The sequence below is a fragment of the Podarcis bocagei genome (assembly GCF_964188305.1).
Source record: "Podarcis bocagei genome assembly, chromosome: 3".
Taxonomy (NCBI): Eukaryota; Metazoa; Chordata; class Lepidosauria; order Squamata; family Lacertidae; genus Podarcis; species Podarcis bocagei.
Genome location: NC_138127.1, coordinates 46,330,842 through 46,347,595, shown reverse-complemented (window position 1 = coordinate 46,347,595; position 16,754 = coordinate 46,330,842). Strand labels below are relative to the sequence as shown.

At 42.7% G+C, this 16,754-nt stretch overlaps 1 protein-coding gene and 1 long non-coding RNA gene across 4 annotated transcripts; one reads left to right on the top strand and one right to left on the bottom strand.

The window, feature by feature from the left end:
* Positions 1-1,117: 1,117 nt before the first annotated feature.
* Positions 1,118-10,079, bottom strand: TBPL1 (TATA-box binding protein like 1). Of its 3 annotated transcripts, none has more exons than XM_081187826.1 (7): positions 9,937-10,079; positions 6,633-6,824; positions 4,947-5,029; positions 4,768-4,831; positions 3,474-3,577; positions 3,242-3,384; positions 1,118-2,323 (listed from the first exon to the last, which is right to left on the bottom strand). In XM_081187826.1, the coding sequence occupies exons 2-6, from the start codon at positions 6,765-6,767 to the stop codon at positions 3,264-3,266; spliced, it is 507 nt and encodes a 168-aa protein (XP_081043952.1). In that variant the 5' UTR covers positions 6,768-6,824; positions 9,937-10,079; the 3' UTR covers positions 1,118-2,323; positions 3,242-3,263. The 3 variants fall into 3 exon arrangements, with proteins under 3 accessions (XP_081043952.1, XP_081043950.1, XP_081043951.1); XM_081187824.1 differs by having other exon boundaries at positions 3,290-3,384; positions 9,937-10,078; XM_081187825.1 differs by lacking the exon at positions 9,937-10,079 and adding an exon at positions 9,556-9,839 and having other exon boundaries at positions 3,290-3,384.
* Positions 10,080-10,254: 175 nt separating this feature from the next.
* Positions 10,255-15,186, top strand: LOC308583650. The gene is made up of 3 exons (XR_014006311.1): positions 10,255-10,640; positions 12,110-12,705; positions 13,904-15,186. It is a non-coding gene; the product is annotated as an uncharacterized lncRNA (long non-coding RNA).
* The last annotated feature ends 1,568 nt before the right edge of the window (positions 15,187-16,754 follow it).

Below are 16,754 nucleotides of genomic sequence, written 5' to 3'. Positions count from 1 at the left end.
AGAGGGCTCTGGGACAGCATCCCAGAGCCCTTGCACTGCCTCCTCAAAGCCTGGTAAGTATGGTGGCAGCTTCCTCTCCAGCCTCTAGGAAGGTGGTGTGAGAGTTCTCAGGGTTTCCCTGCTACCTTCCCAGACCCTGGTAAGCGGCCCTCTGCTTCTTGGGTGGTTGGAGTTTCTGGGATTCCTGACTTTGTGTGATTTGGCCTTTGTGCCACGTATCAAACTCTTACGTAAGTGGTTGGCCCACTGTCATGAAAGTTAACACATATCAAGTAATTAATTAAGCTATCTCCCCTTATCAGACTTGCCAAATTGTCTCCCCTCCTATTTCACACACTTTTAAAAATGCAAATGGTCCCAAAAGTTCTCAGGCATGCACTTATGGTGTGTAACTAAAACTGGCAGCCAAATATAAAGGAATTCAATGCTACACCAAAACAAATGTTCCATCAGCACAAGATTTTTTTGCACAATGAAACAACCTTCCCTTGCATGCTGTTCTGGACATAGCAAAAATACAGACCTCAGCATAACACTCAAATCGGAAGTGTAACACTCAAAACAGAGCACATTCGGCTTCCGAAAAATGTTCACAAACCAGAACATTTACTTCCGCGTTTGCAGTGCTTGGGTTCCAAGGCGTTTGAGAACCAAGGTACCACTGTACTTTGTTGAATCCAGTCCATAGTGGCAGTTTCTGATTGTGGCAGCCCTTTCTCACCTTCCATTAGAATTATGGCTATATTTCTCCTGATCACCTGGTTCATGTGTCTCTATTTATTTGAGTGCATGGCACTTGCTTGGAGAATACATTTTTAGAGAACTTTTTAGGGTTGGCTGGCATTGTCCCCCCCCCTTTTTTTTACAAACATCTCCTCTGCCTTTCACGAATAAGTTGATTCTTCTGTATTCATTTCCCCCTCCAAGATTCTCATTATATTTCACAGTATTTTGCAAAAATAAAAAAGGGCAGGCTTTCAATAGGATTTTATTTACAGTACTCCAGTGAGTTTGTTTCAATGTGAGTACAAATCTGGACAATGAATGCTTAGCACCTGCAGCAGTCATGCCCACATTCTGTTCACCTCGAGACTTAGATACGGGAAAGAGACATAGATGCATTTTGACATATTTATTGTAGTTGGCAAGGGTACCATTTTCATTTGCCTTATGATTTACCACTCATCTGTTCCATATGCAGTTTCAATATTGGCTTTTCAAGTCCAAGATTACATGCCAAAGCCAAGCTTTCTTGTTTTGTTAGCATTTTTTTAAAAATAATTCTAACAGTGCTATAGCAACATTTGGCAAATATGTGCAGAGTTCTTTAGAAGTAGCATAGAACTGCATCCATGAAAAAATACACTTTTTCCTGAAAATTAAAATCAGTCACTAGCAGTAGTTCAAGGCAGGTTTCCTTTTAAAAACAACCCTGCATCTGGAAATAGGATAGCTGATTTGACTAATGCCAAATACTTCAGAACAGAAGCTTCTTCTCTTATCACTCAAGCCTATTATGCTTAACCCTTGCTTAGACTGGCTGAAAAGAGATCCCCTAAATTCTGCATTTAGTTACAAATATATTACAATAAAACCAAATTCTGTCCTTAGAACACATACATATCTCTCATTCATGTCAAACTAGTCTGCTACAATTCACTTTACAGGCGCACAAAAATTGGAATAAAATCAGAGCAGAAGATCACACTGACATTGCTCTAGTTACTTTGCCAATATACAATTGTTAATAGAAAAAGGAGAAGGAACGTAACAGAACAGGTATAAAGAAAAGTTTTGCAGACTTTTATTTGTGCACGTTTTATCAGGTGAAAAAGGGTAACGTCTACAGCTTCTTTGGTGCCCAACAGTCAGCGTACAAAAATGTAAAGAATATTCACAAATAAAAACACAAGCTCAACCTATAGAAGTGTTTTCAAATTTAGTGCATATCATGACAAATCTGCTTATGAACACACAGAAATTACTGCAGAAATAAATAGAATGTCTTGTAAAAAGCAGCAATTTCGTATCTTGTAAACGTTTGTTTTTACAATACAGCACTGTTCCAAATAAAATCCAAAAGGGACTGGAGTTTATCACCGCGGCCAAGAGTTTGCACCTCCTCAGCTGTGTTGGTCCAGTTGTCCTTTTCTTCCCCACCTTCTTTCTTTTTGCTATTAGTCCAATGCGCAGCAGTCTTATAAAAGGTGCTTGGTTAGGTCGCCTAACCGTGAAGTGGCAACTTATAAAATTTCTTTCCTGCTTTCAAACACAAATGGATAAATTTGTTCCACTGCAGTGGCAACAGCCTTTACGTTTGGCCCTGAGGGTAGGACAAGATAAAACATCAGAATAAGGATACACACAAAAGCTAACCCTATGGCTTCAGTTCCTTGATCATGAATATATTTTGAACTTGACTCTAACAAAGCCTGAATCGACCAATATTCTCAATATATATCAACATTGCTAGCATTACTTAAAACTGCTGCATGGCCAAGTAGGAAGTAAATTCAGACTAACCTGAAAATGCTTGTTCAGCACATGCCACACCTCACCCATGTGCACACACCCCACATCACATCTGTGTACATTCTGGTCTGATCTCCATTGTCTCACACTGACGACCAGGAAACAGAGAGGCCAGAAATCCACACAGGAAGTGGCAGCACAAAACCCAGCAGAGATGCTTTCATTTTTCAAAGAATGCTTCCTGCACTTAGTATTCTAAATTGTCTGGGACACTGCCATCGGCAAGTCCAGCAGTCCAACACCTAACCCAGTTGTTATACTTTTGATTTACGTTTTGAGTGCCCTGTTGGCTTTGAGATGAGACAGCTTAAATCAAAGTATCTCTTCTTAAATATGCGGCAATCCTATCTGCTAATGGGTTAGCTGAAGCAATCACCGAAATCTCCAAAACAAATCATAATCTAACTCTCATTTTAATCTACAGCAGGCACGTCCAACTCCCAAGAGACTGCAATCTACTTACAGTAGAAAGAGACCGGCTGTGATCTACCATTGTCACTGCCAGAAGTTGTTGAGCTTTTTGCGGGGGAGGGGGTCCTAAAAGGAGCACTAAGGAGATCACTGAATTGTATACTGCAATTGACCTGGGACACACCTACGACTGACCTGTTGGACATGCCTGATCTACAACAATAATCAGATAGCACAGGTACACAGAAATTAGTGGGCAGTCATATACACATGCTGACCTTATCAAACACTTAATTACCTGAGCTACAACACGGAGAAAGTTACTTATTCACAAAAAGGTGAATACCTGTAACTGTGATACTTCCTGTTGAAAAAATCTGTAAAGTAGCTCTGAGAGATTTTATTCTGTAGCACACTGCAGGATGAAGCTCCGGTTCATAACTAAAGAGAAATGCAAAGTTTGCTTTAAAAAATGAAAATGCAAAATAAAAAAAGAGAGAGACAGAGAATAGATATAAAATCTACTATACCTAGCATGGGGTCTGTTGCTTTTTGTGAATTCCGGCAATCTGATTTCAAAGGGCATATTGCATACTGCTAAAACATTGACAACTTTAAAATCTGTAAAAATCACCTTTTAAAAAGAAAAAGAACACAAATGAAAATATTAGGAACTAATCTGAAAGCCAAGGACTTATACACATTTTGGCTTCATTTTAACTAAGGCCAGCAGTGGTTTAATACAACTTTGAACAAAAATACAACATAAAGGGCAATTAAAACTCTATAATAGTTAGAAATTTTTGACAGTTCTAGGGCAAGGTAAGTTTCTTTTCAGGTCTCATTACACCTAATTAAGTTAGTGTAATTTATAATGGCGTTCTCTTGCTTACTAACAATGTACTAATATAGCTTTCAATTACCTGAAGGAGATCACAGACAACTATGAAAGGCTACATTTATGCACAATAATTCCAAACCTAAAGATAATAAGTCCTATTGATTTCAATGGGAGAGAATTAAGCACATTAAACATAAAAGTGCTCAATTGTTGCTAGGGTGTGCCATTTACACCTTTTCAGAAAGGATGTCAACTTCCAGTTAACTGAAGTGCATTGACATCAGTTCAGTTAGCTTTTCATAGTTTATACTAGTTGCTACAATGGCTGTCAACAACCACAAATTCTGCTGAGTATTGGGAAATACAATCATTGTAACCATAATCATTCTTGTAATCATGTTCCTGCTTCATTTCAAACAAACCCTTTTATAGAAAATGTTGATGGGCTCTAACTTTTAAAAGCAACAGTTCAGTTCTTCTTTTGCTCTTAGTGGCAGCAAGTGATCTCCCTTGACTTGGCAAAGGTTTGTGCCTGCCAGAGCAAATGAGAAACCGATGTCTTAAGATGTTTTTAGTGTTTTATACTTGTTTGCCCTGGGCTCCTCTGAGAAGAAGGACAGGATATAAATTGAATAAATACAAATAAAAAGGCCTGCTTTCTCCTTTCCCTTCCCCTTTTTATAAGGCAGCACCAGCAGCGAAAACTTTTGCAGAAAAAGAACAGAGCGTCACCCCTTGTTTCCTTCCCACAAGTAGAAAGGTATGGTTTATCTCCTATGTGTGTGGTTTTCTATATAAGCACAAAACCCAGGGACTTGCAATGCAAAGGAAGAGCACTCACGACTGCCAAGCAAATTTCTGGAAATCTGCTCAGCAGTAAGCCTAATCACCTGGTTTTCTAGAAACAGATCTCTTTAAACTGCAATTCTCTGAATTAAAAACATTTTAAAAGGCCACAATTCATCAGTGATTGAAAGAATTACCTGAAAACCTAGTTTCTGCAGACTACGAGCTAATCGTCTGGCACCAAATTTAGCTTCTTCTTCACTAGATTGGAAAAAAACCACACAAGCGATTGGTTAAGAAGTTAAGGGAGCAAGGGTTAAAATACAGCAACACAGAAGTGATTTTATGGATGATAAAAAACACAAACAATATATACCTTGTAGCTCCTGTGCAAATTACTTTTCCTGAGGACCAAATTGTTGCTGTAATCCTTGGTTTCCGAAGTTTCATTAATACTTTCTGTAATCAGTCAGGAAAAAATATACTTTAAACAAAGAAACTTTCTGATGTAGCAAAAGAGAACAATGACTTACAGGTTCAAATGCTGCCATTTTTGCTAAAGCTCATACACTTTTATTGTTATGTTCATGTTACTATTCCCATTATTTGTTAATTTCATCGTGGCTTCCTTCTGGATAACTTTAACCTTAACCAAAGGGTAAAGCTTTTAGACATTAATTTATTCTATTTAATTAACACACTATACATTATTTCTTGCAACTATCTTTTGCTACTAACATGTAGACAGGCAGTTGTAACAGGACAAGAAATATTTTTTATTGTTGTTCATGTATGCACTCCTGTTTTTTAAAGACGTTAATGAAGTTTTGTTTTGTTTTTTAAAAACTATTTCAGCCCTTGACTTCCCCAATAGTCATTATTTTAATGAAAGGGGAGTAAACTCATTTATTTCTTGCATTTATATTCCACATTTCCTCCAAGGTGGTGTAAATAGTTCTCCTCATTTCATCCTCGCAACAGCCCTGTGAGGTAGATTAGGCTGAGAGTCAGGCAACTGGTCCAAGGTCATCCATCACCCAGTGAGCTTCATGGCTGAGTGGGTACTTGAACCCTGGTCTCCCAGGTACTAATCTGATGCTCTAACAACTACACCAAGCCAGCTCCTAATGGCACACATGGTAGTCACACTACCAAAAATAACATTCTCTTGCATGTTTGGTCACTGAAATATCTACTGCTTATTACTGGTTATAGTACAGTGGTACCTCCGGTTATATAATAATTGTGAATTATTAATTAATCCGTTCTGGAGGTCCATTCATAACCAGAAACCGCTAATAACATGAGGCGCGCTTTCCCTAATGGTGCCTGCCGCACCACTGGAGCGCGATCTCTGCTCACATCCCAGGGCCAAGTTCGTAACAAGGGGCATCTACTTCCGGGTTAGTGGAGTGCGTAACCCAAAGCATTCGTAAGGGGGACGGTTCGCAACACAAGGTACCGCTGTAATGCACATTTTGCTTTGCTACAGGTTTTAATAACCGAATTTCAAGCTAATAAAAAGAAAGCACACTGTCAAGAACTTCACATACATAGGCTACAATCTGACACTTAGCAAGTTTAGGTCTTTTTAAAAACATGTTTTCAAACACCACACACACCTCTGATCAAACAAATATGCTGTATATGTCAACACATGTTTCCTCAAAGCTGCTGTATCTGCAATATTGAGATGACCTTCACACAAATGACACAATACTTATTAAAAAAGGTGGGGTTAACGAAAATTCAGAATGTGTTGAATCATGTACTGCTCAATAAACAGATGCATTTAGTCACTTCAGAAAAATAAATTAAAAAAATGACACAATACACAGAAATGAAACTTATCAGATCACCCGACTTCAGAAGTCTTCAACGGCAGTATTTTGAAATCAGGTATGACGGTGTTAAATTCTGCAATTTCTTTTTAGAAGAAAAATGCCCCTGAAACACTAACAAAACTGCTGCATAGAGAATGAAAACCAACACATTGCTGTATATGTGTTGAATATGCCTTATTAGAAGTCAATGAGTGAACTAAAACTGAGAAGTAACTTACCCCAACATCACGCTTGTATATTACATTTGCTCCCTCTAACGCAATCTTTCGCAAGTTTAAATGACATCTTGTTCGGAAGACACAGACTACATTTGTGATTAAAATGTCCAAGGCAACATCACTCTCCGCATCCATTGGGGTGACTCAGATTAAAACCTCAAGATTCCAACACGACACCATGAAGATCACATCCTTTATTGTGGTGAAGGAGAGAAGGTATACAGGTCAGTTATCTAGAAAAAAGTCTGAATGTCCCAATATCCTACAAATCCTGCTTTGAAAAGCATGACCAGTCTTTGCAAAACACCTAAGGATGAATTCAGGATAGCACCAAGGAGATAATTCTATATTTTTTTCTATAGTGTCACAAAGACATGTCACTTTAAAAATAATATTATTTATTATTACTACTAGTATTGGGTGATATCCAACTAAGTCATACTCAGAGGTGACTGAAATCAACAGCCTTTCTAACTTAAGTCCGTTGATTTCAATGGGTATAACAATGGATGCCACCCTGTTTTGATTTTTGGGGGGGAAAGCACTCTCACAGGTCCACTGTTGTGATTCTATGATGTGAAAAGGATTGTGATCCCTCCAACACATGTCCACCAAGGATTTAATTTTGGGGGGCACATCCATTTGACATGCGGCCCCCAGATGGCTGTTCATGGGTCAATGTGGACCCCAAAAAAGTTAGCTCTACAAGGTTCCAGAGAAAAAGCTCACAGATCCTATCTTGAGCCCCAATCTGATCTGGCAGTTGGGGATAAGAGAGAAAAGTTATCTACACAAATCTTTCAGGAGGCGGGATGGGGGAAAGAGAAGATGACAGGATTACGTGGGAAACCTAAAAGCAAAATTATTCATTCCATCCCTTTTGAAACCAGTGGTAGGATGTCTGACACACAAACACGCTTTCCCTTGACCACTTATATTTGTGGAAGTTAACCAAGGAGATTTAATTTAAAATGGGAACACCAATTGCTTGCTTTTCTGCTTTGCATCATTGCTGACTGATGGACATAAATTGCTACCTAGACCTACAAAGTCAGTGATGAGCCATGATGTGCAAGGGTCAAGAGAACCAAATGGCTTAACCCCTGCAACCTGCCAGCATCCTCAGGCTGTAACAACTGGTGTTTATCTCACAAATTTTGACCAGACGGTGCTCTAAAAGCCTCCACAGACAGCAACAACCGCCATGTCAAGTTAGGAATGGGTGCAACTGACTTTGCTCTCAGTGTTTTGCTGCTGAGTGGTTAGCTGTTTCTACTCCCAAATTGGACTTAACCAGCCTGCTCACCACTTGAGAAAGCTCTGCTGGGTGGTTTACTGATGGCACTGGTGTCACTGTGGCCATCTACCAACCTGCTTCATTGCTTTCCACGTCCTCAGAAAAACAAGAAACCTTCTGGGCTCCTCATGACTTTCTGGAATGATTGTGTTGATAGCCCCGATCATCCTGCTGTTCCACAGTGAGACTGTGCTGCCTGGAAAATCCCTTGGAGCAAGGGCTGAAAAATCCAGTGTGCTCAGGAATCCCTTAGGTACCATAAATCTTTGGAAAAGGGCCATCTTAATAGGTCCCTATCCCTTCAGGGGAAGTCAGCCACGATCACACCAAATATCACCAGGGAGTAGTCTTTCTATAACAATAGGGCAACATACACATGCCCCTTCTACTGGTTCACTCCTAATGTATACCCTGTAGTGAAAGCCAAAGATCATTTTCTGTCTCTTCAGTCAAACATCAGGTAGAAAGCCTCACAATCCAGCTCCCAAACAAATTTTTGAGTAAGACAGATTGAAACTCTATGGATGAGCATACACATATTTGTTGTTGCTGCACAGAGTAGCTGGGCTGGTAAAGCTGAGTCATATCCAATCCACCCAGCTCACCCACCCAGGTATTTGTAGTACATACACAGATATTACACTTTCTAGCTCTTTAAGAGGCATTAATCCAATTCCCAAGCCTTGATACTTGTATACATACAGGTTTCTAGCCTTTAACCTTAACAATTGGCTCTGCAGGGCAACTGAACCACAGCAGTCTTATGTGATACCTCATAATAAAGGTATATATATTCCTAGAGGGATGCTTCTTTAGTAAGGCATTCCATATGAAGGCTCTGCAGTCAAGACAACCTTCTCTCTGGTCATCAGTTGCCTAAAACTCAGATGGTGGTGGCACTCAGAAGAAAGCCTCTGGTACGCACTGTAGTGTTTGGGCAGGTGGGCAGGCTTGAAGTCATTTAGGACATTATAGAAAACCAGGACTCAGAACTGTGCCCAGAAACAGAGCAGAAAACAAGTGTAGCTGTTTAAGAACTGGCAAAATGATATGGTCTCTCTATAACCAACCCAAGTTAGTAACCTTGTAGCTGTGGTTTGCACTAACTCAAATTTTTGAGAATCTTCAAAGGCAGTGCTATATATACAAGTGATTACAGTAATCCAGACTAGAAATTACCAAGGTGATGAACAACTCTGGCCAAGCTTTATCCAGAAGGGGTTGCATTAACCCTAACTTGTGAAGGGCGCTGCATGCCCCTTCAAGTGACAATCCTGGCTCTGTCCACCATGCCAGAGTGCAAGCCTGGTCCTTTACATGAGCTGAAATCCCATTGAGAACGGAAACCTCTTTCTTGTCTACACATAGGCTAATTTCACTGCAATACCGATATGGCACGGGAGTTCAGCGTTTGCCATTAGGAGAGATGGAGGTGGTGGGTAGGTGGTGGGGGGAAGAGAACTCGTTTTTGTTTTTTTTAAAAAGGCAATTCTCTCCTAAACCCTGTTGGCAGTGATCAGAGCGGGTCCTTATTCCTAAAGGCTCCTGGCTAATCTGAGTCACCCAGGGTTGCCAGGAGACAAACCAGAATCTGCGGACGGGGGTGGGGGAGGGATGCTGGGTTACCTGCTCTCCTGCCTCCTCCTGCGCTTCTTCCCTTCCTACGGAGGAGGAGGGGGCTGCGCTTCACATGCAGCGGTATGCGCGGAGAAGAAGGAAGACGGGGGAAGCGGGGCGGGTGGAGGAGGGAGAGGGAATCCCCCGCCCCGGGTAGAAAAGCAGCTGCCCGATTTTGCTTAGTTTTGTATTTAAAGGACACACGGATCCCGCCTTCTTTTCGGTGCTCGGTTCCTTCTCAGGTGCAAGAAGGGGCGGCGGGAGCAGGGAAGCCCCCCGGATCTGCCCCTCCCCCTCTCCCCCCCCGGCCCGGCGGAGGACGCCTTAGCGACGCGAGGACCGTTACTGCCGCGCAACGGCCGCTGATTCCTCTCCCCTTCTCTTCCTCACCGAAATCCTATAGGCTCCCGCGCAGCCCAGTTGCTGCGCGACCCGTCGCCGCCGCCGTTCCAACACGACGCCGCCGCCTCCTTCTCTAGCTGTTCCGGGTCTCGAGGCCACCGAATCCCCGCGACACAATAAAACATCACAAAGCGCGCGAACACCATAGACAGAGCCCGCATCCCCGCCGCCTAGAGCGGCAGCCGGATGTTCTCCCTGGGAGGTGTACTTCCGGATAACGGCCGCCGGGGCTTGCGGGGCGAGGAGGGGGCGGGGCGAAAGGCAAGGCGGTGGGATTTCTTCGGTGGAAGGAGGGCGTGGCTAACCCGGAGGCGCGGAATCTGTCTTCCGGCCCGAGTTCAAAACGGGGGGAGGGGCTGCGGCTGCTGCTGCTCTTCCTCCCCACGCGCTGCACGTCTTAAATCGCGAGCCTTAAAATAGCGAGGGGTTTGCACGGCATGGAGAAGCTGCAGCGATTGGTTGTTTAGGTTGCCATTCGCACTGGCGCTGGCTGATTGGGTGTGGAGCTGGAGTGAGCGTTGTCCGCCCGCCCTGCTCCAGGGATAAAAGGAGGGAAGGCCGAGCGCGCAAGCAGGTGCGACTCCACGAGGCTTTTCTTGGTTGGTGTGCGAGCGACCCTGGTGCCTTTTTGCTGCCTGTCTGAGGCTGACGCAGGGCTTTATGCTGGGATGGAGTCCCTCCCAGTAATAAGAGTAAGGTGATTTTTAATTTTTTTTATATTAAATTATGCTGTTGCTTGCTTGTCCTCCTTTTTTTTTTATGGGTGCTTTGGGGCAGGGCCCTTCTCTGTCACAGTAGGGGGAAATGAAGGCAGGGGAGATTTAACAGTGGTAGCCTGATGCTGAAATGGGAGATTGGGTAGTTGTGAGGTGAGACAGATTGAGGGGGTGGGGGCGATGCTTCGTGCTTGTTGGTAAGCGGTGCAAGCAAATTCATGTCTACTCACAAGTAAGCCCTACTGAATTCAATTAAAATTATTCTTATTTAATGTTTGATATTTTATTAGGTTTTATATATGCTCTAAGCTGCCCAGAGTGGCTGGGGAAACACAGCCAGATGGGTGGGGTATAAATAATAAAGTTATTACTACTAATGTGGCTTACTCATAGGAAAGTAGTTAGTTGAACTGAGTAGGCCTTCCTCATGTGTAAAATTGCAGCTGGCCCTCTCAGTGGGGAAGCAAATGCAAATTGACACTAGTAAATTACTTATATTACTCTTAAATTAGTTGCAAATAGATTAAATTGTTAATCATATGCAAGTTTAATATTTTTACTAAATCTATCACTTCCTTAAATTTTGATTGTGCCCCCAAAACTCCATAGAATAGTAATATATTCTCCAGGAATATTAATGGTTTCATTGAAGCATGCTATCATTGAGTTAAATTTCGTATAATTATATGCATCAAATTTAGATTGTTGTTGTTCATTTTGGCTAATGGCATCACTGCACAGTCTGCTTCTTCAGATGCATGTGTTCTGTTCTACTTTGCATTTATAGGAGCATCTTTCTCATGTACTGGGACTCTCCCCAGTACACACTTACTTGGGAGCCAGGCTTAAACATTTCTTTTGTTAAGTGTGTGAGAAGAACATTGTGGTGGCTTGGCAACAACCAAGCATTTGTTCAAGCTAGGTTGACTTTTATTGTTGTACCTGGCAGGATCACAGCAGGGCACAGGATGCAGAACTAGATGGACCCCTCCCGTCTGATCCAGCAGGGCTCTTCTTGTTCTGTTAAATCTCCCAAATGCAGAAGGAAGGGCCATATAGCTCAGATACGGAACACCTTCCTTGCATGCAAACGGTCCTAGGTCCAATCCTCGGCATCTCAGGTTGAGCTAGGAGAGACTTCCTGTCCAAAACCTTGGAAAGCTTCCAGTCAGTGTAGGCAGTGCTGAGTTAAGTGAGCGAGTGGTGTGACTTGGTATAAGGCAGCTTTTGCAGAAATTCCTCTACTGTAAAACAGAGTAAGAACTTTTATTCCCCAGTGGTTCCTGGAGAACATTTCTGGAGTGGAGTGACGACTCCTCTCTCAGCTGACTTCCCTATCTCTTCGTTGTTTAGACTGATACACCTTGGATTGCACCAGTTTAGACTGATACACCCTGTTTTACATCTTCCTCCTCCTCCTCACACTTTTTTCTCTTGGACTTTAGGAAAGAAGTCACCTTCAAAATATCCTCTTGAGAGAACAAAGGAGCAGCAGCAGGCCAGCCAGAGCTCAGCTGGCAAGGAGTTGCCTACTAGAAAAATTAACCAATAAACTGAAACTGACACGGGGACAAACAGAAGAAGACGCCTTTATCACATACACAGCCCAACAAGACAATAATCCACCAACAGCATACAAATCAATATGGCTAAACCTGATCCAAAACATCCACCCACCCCACTCACACGAAAACAAAGATCACCACAGGCAATCACAAACAAACAACCACACCCTAGGCCAACCCCAACCTCTCTCACCACCAAAGGAACACAAGTGAACAGCAGAGAACAGGCACGAGTAACGCTGACACCAAACCCTACATACATTAAGCAAAATAGAAACATTGCCACCCGACCCCACCCATCTTCCCTCCCTTCACCCCCTTTTTTTCCCTCTCCCCCTAATGTCTCAACAAATGAAACGGATTTGTAAAAATGTTACATGGAAAAAATACGAGAGACATTACACTTACTTCTGTAAAACAAGAAAATCTTTAATAAAGAAGAAAAAGCTGGCGAGCTGGAGGGCAGCACAGCACAGGTGGGCATGAGAGGCAGGCAGGCTGTGGCCTGTGGGGTAGGACCCAGGGTAGGAGAGGAGGGGGCATTGTTACTGTTGCGATTCTTTGAATAAGAGAAACATAACAAGTATTTCCATTGTTTTCTCCATAGAGGATCCTTTGCCGTTCGTAAGTGTAGTCAGGCTGTCTGCAGAACCCCAGAAGCAGAGGAGACTGTCAGTGTATAGGGCAGAGTGTATCCAAGCTAATAAACAGCAAAATACATAGGTTTCCATTGCTACTTTTCTCATTCCTCAGACCTCCCTCGAAGCAGACCTGGTATATGGTTCAATTATTTGTGTTGCCAATGTAACATTGGCTATATTATAGCTTAATGTTGGCTATATTATACAGTCAGCAAGGATCTAGGTGGTTATCTGCAAACTGGTCCTGCTTATTTGAGGCACTTTCTTTGATTTTATTACAGTCTTCACCTATACTAATTTTATAATTAAATAATATACATCTAAATATGTCAATGTAGAATACAGTGCGGCTAAATAACCACCAGATTTTGCAATCCAAAAGCTTGCTGCATATTTCAAAATTGCTTTTATTTCCTAAGAATTAAAGCAAGCAATATTTTTCTATTTAATAGCTGAGTTCATATTTTGTGTACTACAGTGGTGCCCCGCAAGACGAATGCCTCGCAAGACGGAAAACTCGTTAGACGAAAGAGTTTTCCGTTTTGGAGGTGCTTCACAAAACGAATTTCCTATGGGCTTGCTTCGCAAGATGACAATGTCTTGCGAGTTCCTGCTGGTTTTTTCCCCTCCCCCCCTTTTTCTAAGCCGCTTATCAGCTGATCCGATCAGCAGATAAGCCGCTAATAGCGCTAATCCGCTAATCCATCAATGGGCTTGTTTCGCAAGACGAAAAAACCGCTAGACGAAGAGAATCACAGAACGGATTCTTTTCGTCTTGCGAGGCACCACTGTACTAGGACTCCTTTTATGCAGGTTACAGCTGTGGAGTTGGTGCACACGTATCAGACTGTTAAACACAACTTCAACTATAACAGTGCTAATTGTGCATACAAACTGAACCAGAAGATACTGCAGGACTGAGCTATAGGAGAACAAAATATGAGACCTTAGTAAGGGATGTTCTTGATTCAAAAGTTGTTGGAAGATATGGTGAAAAAGTTGAAATTTGAAATCTTTTTCTCCATTCAAACAGATGCCTCCAACAAGGAAAACAGGAAAACGTTCCCTTGTGCAGTGCAGTTCTTCACTCCTGAAAGTGGAGTCATGAACAAGATGATTGATTTCATGGAGAATCCCAAGGGATTGTGGATTGCATTACTGCACACTTTAAGAAAACTGGGATTGCTGAATGTAAACTTCAGTATTCACAATTTGGTCTGCACAGTGCTGTTGAAGAAGAAGAAACAGAAACAGAAGAAGAAACAACGCTTTGTTGGTACCGCAAGGCCCATATTGTGCATAACATGGCTTTCAGTTGAACCATGTCTCTGCTCCTGCTTCATTAGGCTTGTTGAGGATTGTCCCAGACGACTCCTCACTAGCTGAAGCTAGACATTAATGCAGGAGTGCAGGATGAGGAAGACCGTTACGTTGTGGAGGTTTATCTCCTTTTTTGCAATAACATCTTGTCCCTCTTTGTAGATACTGTTAAGAAGCTTGAGGCCAATAACACCACCTGCATAGAGCTGTATGCCATTATGTATTCCTTTAGAGCCAAACTGGCACAGAGACATGATGACTAATTCTTTGGAGACCTGACCAAAGTGAAGCTGCAGCGTCTTTCTCCAGTTGATGCAGACAGGGCAATGGGAGAATTCATTTTATTCATTGAGACTGCCATTGCATTGAGAAATGGTTTCAAATTGCAACTGGCTTTTCTACCTCCAGCCCCTCTCCCTCCAAGATGGCAAGTTTATCTACAGAGACGTTGAAAAGGTCTATGAAAATCTCAGCTTCACTACCAGAGTGGACATGGATAAGCTGTATGATGAAAGCATAACAGCCAACTGCATTCTGGTGCAGCTTTTAAAGGATGCTCAGTGAAAGAACAAAGATGTGGCTGCAAAGTGGATGGCTATATTTACAGCATGTGATCTACCCAATTTGCCCTGTGGAGTGGATTTCCTCCATGATGTTGAACAAATGGAGTAATGTTCAGAACCGGTGTTCTGTGGAACTGATAAAAAGTGAGATCCTGATTTCTCTGAACTTTGAACTGCCATGTGCTGAATTCCACTCTTATTTTGAAGGACAAAGCACTGCTTAATGCAGCAAGGAGTGACAGTAGTCATGGAAGGTGAAGTGGAGAGAGAGACAGAGACTATTTTCTCAAAACAGGGGGACTTCTATGGCCCTTCCCACAGAAATAAAGATATTAAACACCATGTTAAGTTGCTTCATGTTGGTTTGTGTCAGACCAATTACAAATCATAAAGCTCTTGTTTTTCTCCATTGAATAAAGCACTGTAAACCATGTGTGCCATTGTAATGACATTGAAGTCATTTCTGCACCATGTATGGCAATTTTTAGCGCCCCAATTCCTCTGCCCCATCCCTTATTTTGTCTGACCAAAGGTCGCAACCTCAACATTAGTCCAAGATGCTCTGGTTCCATTAATTTTATGAAAGCTACATTTCTGTTTCCTCAAACTGGGGAAGCAGGAATCTTGTAGGCTCTGATGACCTAGAAAACTACAGACAATCCTAAAACCCTCTTTTGTTGGGGGGGGGGGCAGGGACTTCCATTAGCAGTTTGATTCTGCAGGTAGCCCAAGATATTCTGGCAGAGGGAACTGGTGTCGAGCTGGAAAGTGAGCCAGGTCAACTGCAGGGCAGGCACACACGGGAGGTATGGAATGCAATTAGCTTTTTATTAACAGAAAACAACACAGCAGAGTTCTCTGGTTTGCTTTAATCCAGTTGAGACATTGCTGAAACTGACCACTAGCCTCCCGAGCCTTTCACTCTGGATCCCTCCCATGCAAACGGAGGCTGTGTCGAGGGGGTGAGCTCCTCTGTGCCTGCCTGGCCTGACTCTATTCGATTGGAGGGGGGGGGGAGTGGAGCCAGTAGGACTGGGACTCTCCTGCTGCTGTGTAGCAGGGCCAACCTCTGAATCTGCACTCGCACCATGACTCTTAGCCTCTAACCCTTTTCTGGAAGGCCCTCTTCCTGGCCTTCCCCATTACTCAGACCCTGCTTCTACCACCTCCCAGGTTGTCCATTCTGCAGACTGCTGTTTAGTGTACCACCACCAGGATCCGGATCCGAGTCTTCTTTTGTGTCCTCCCTGGGGGGCTCTTGGGCAGGCGGCTCCCACCACTGTTCCTCATCCAGGCAGCCCTTGACAACTGGGCAGACCATCCTTCTGATCGCAGCACGGAGAACGACTGCCAGTTGGACTGCTTTGACTATTACGCCACCTGGCTGAAGGAGCAACTTGTGCAGAGTTTATTTCTGCTTTGTTGTAGAATGTACATATAGATATAAATAGTGAGGCCAAATATCAGTAGATTAGTCTCGTTGGAAGGTATTTTTCAGACAACCAGTAGGTCAGCATATATTGCTGAGATTTTAGTAGACCTGCTAATATGGGAATAGGTTTAGGGCACAAATGGATAACTTGGTGCCTCAGCCCCCACCCAGTTCAGTCTGTTGAGGCTTTGAGGAGGACTTCCCTGCCTGAGGGCCCTGTTCCGGCCCAGGGCGGCTATAAGAACTGCGACTGCGGCTGCTAACCAGCAAGGATGAGGGTATTTTGAGGGAAGTTTTGTTGGGAGTTTTTGCTCTTGTTACTGATATTAACTGAGATTACTGATACTAACTTTTTGTATCTTTATGTGGAAATTGTTCAGTTTGGTTATGTAGTTTTTAATGTGCTTTATTTTTATGACTACTTTGTTATGTTTATAATTATGAAAATCTTTTCATCTTGTAAGCCGCCTTGAGCATTGTTTTAACTGGAAAGGCGGCATACAAATAAAAAGTGGTGGTGGTGGTAATTGCCAGCTTGGGCACCTGAGTTTTTGCTGTGGCAGCTATAA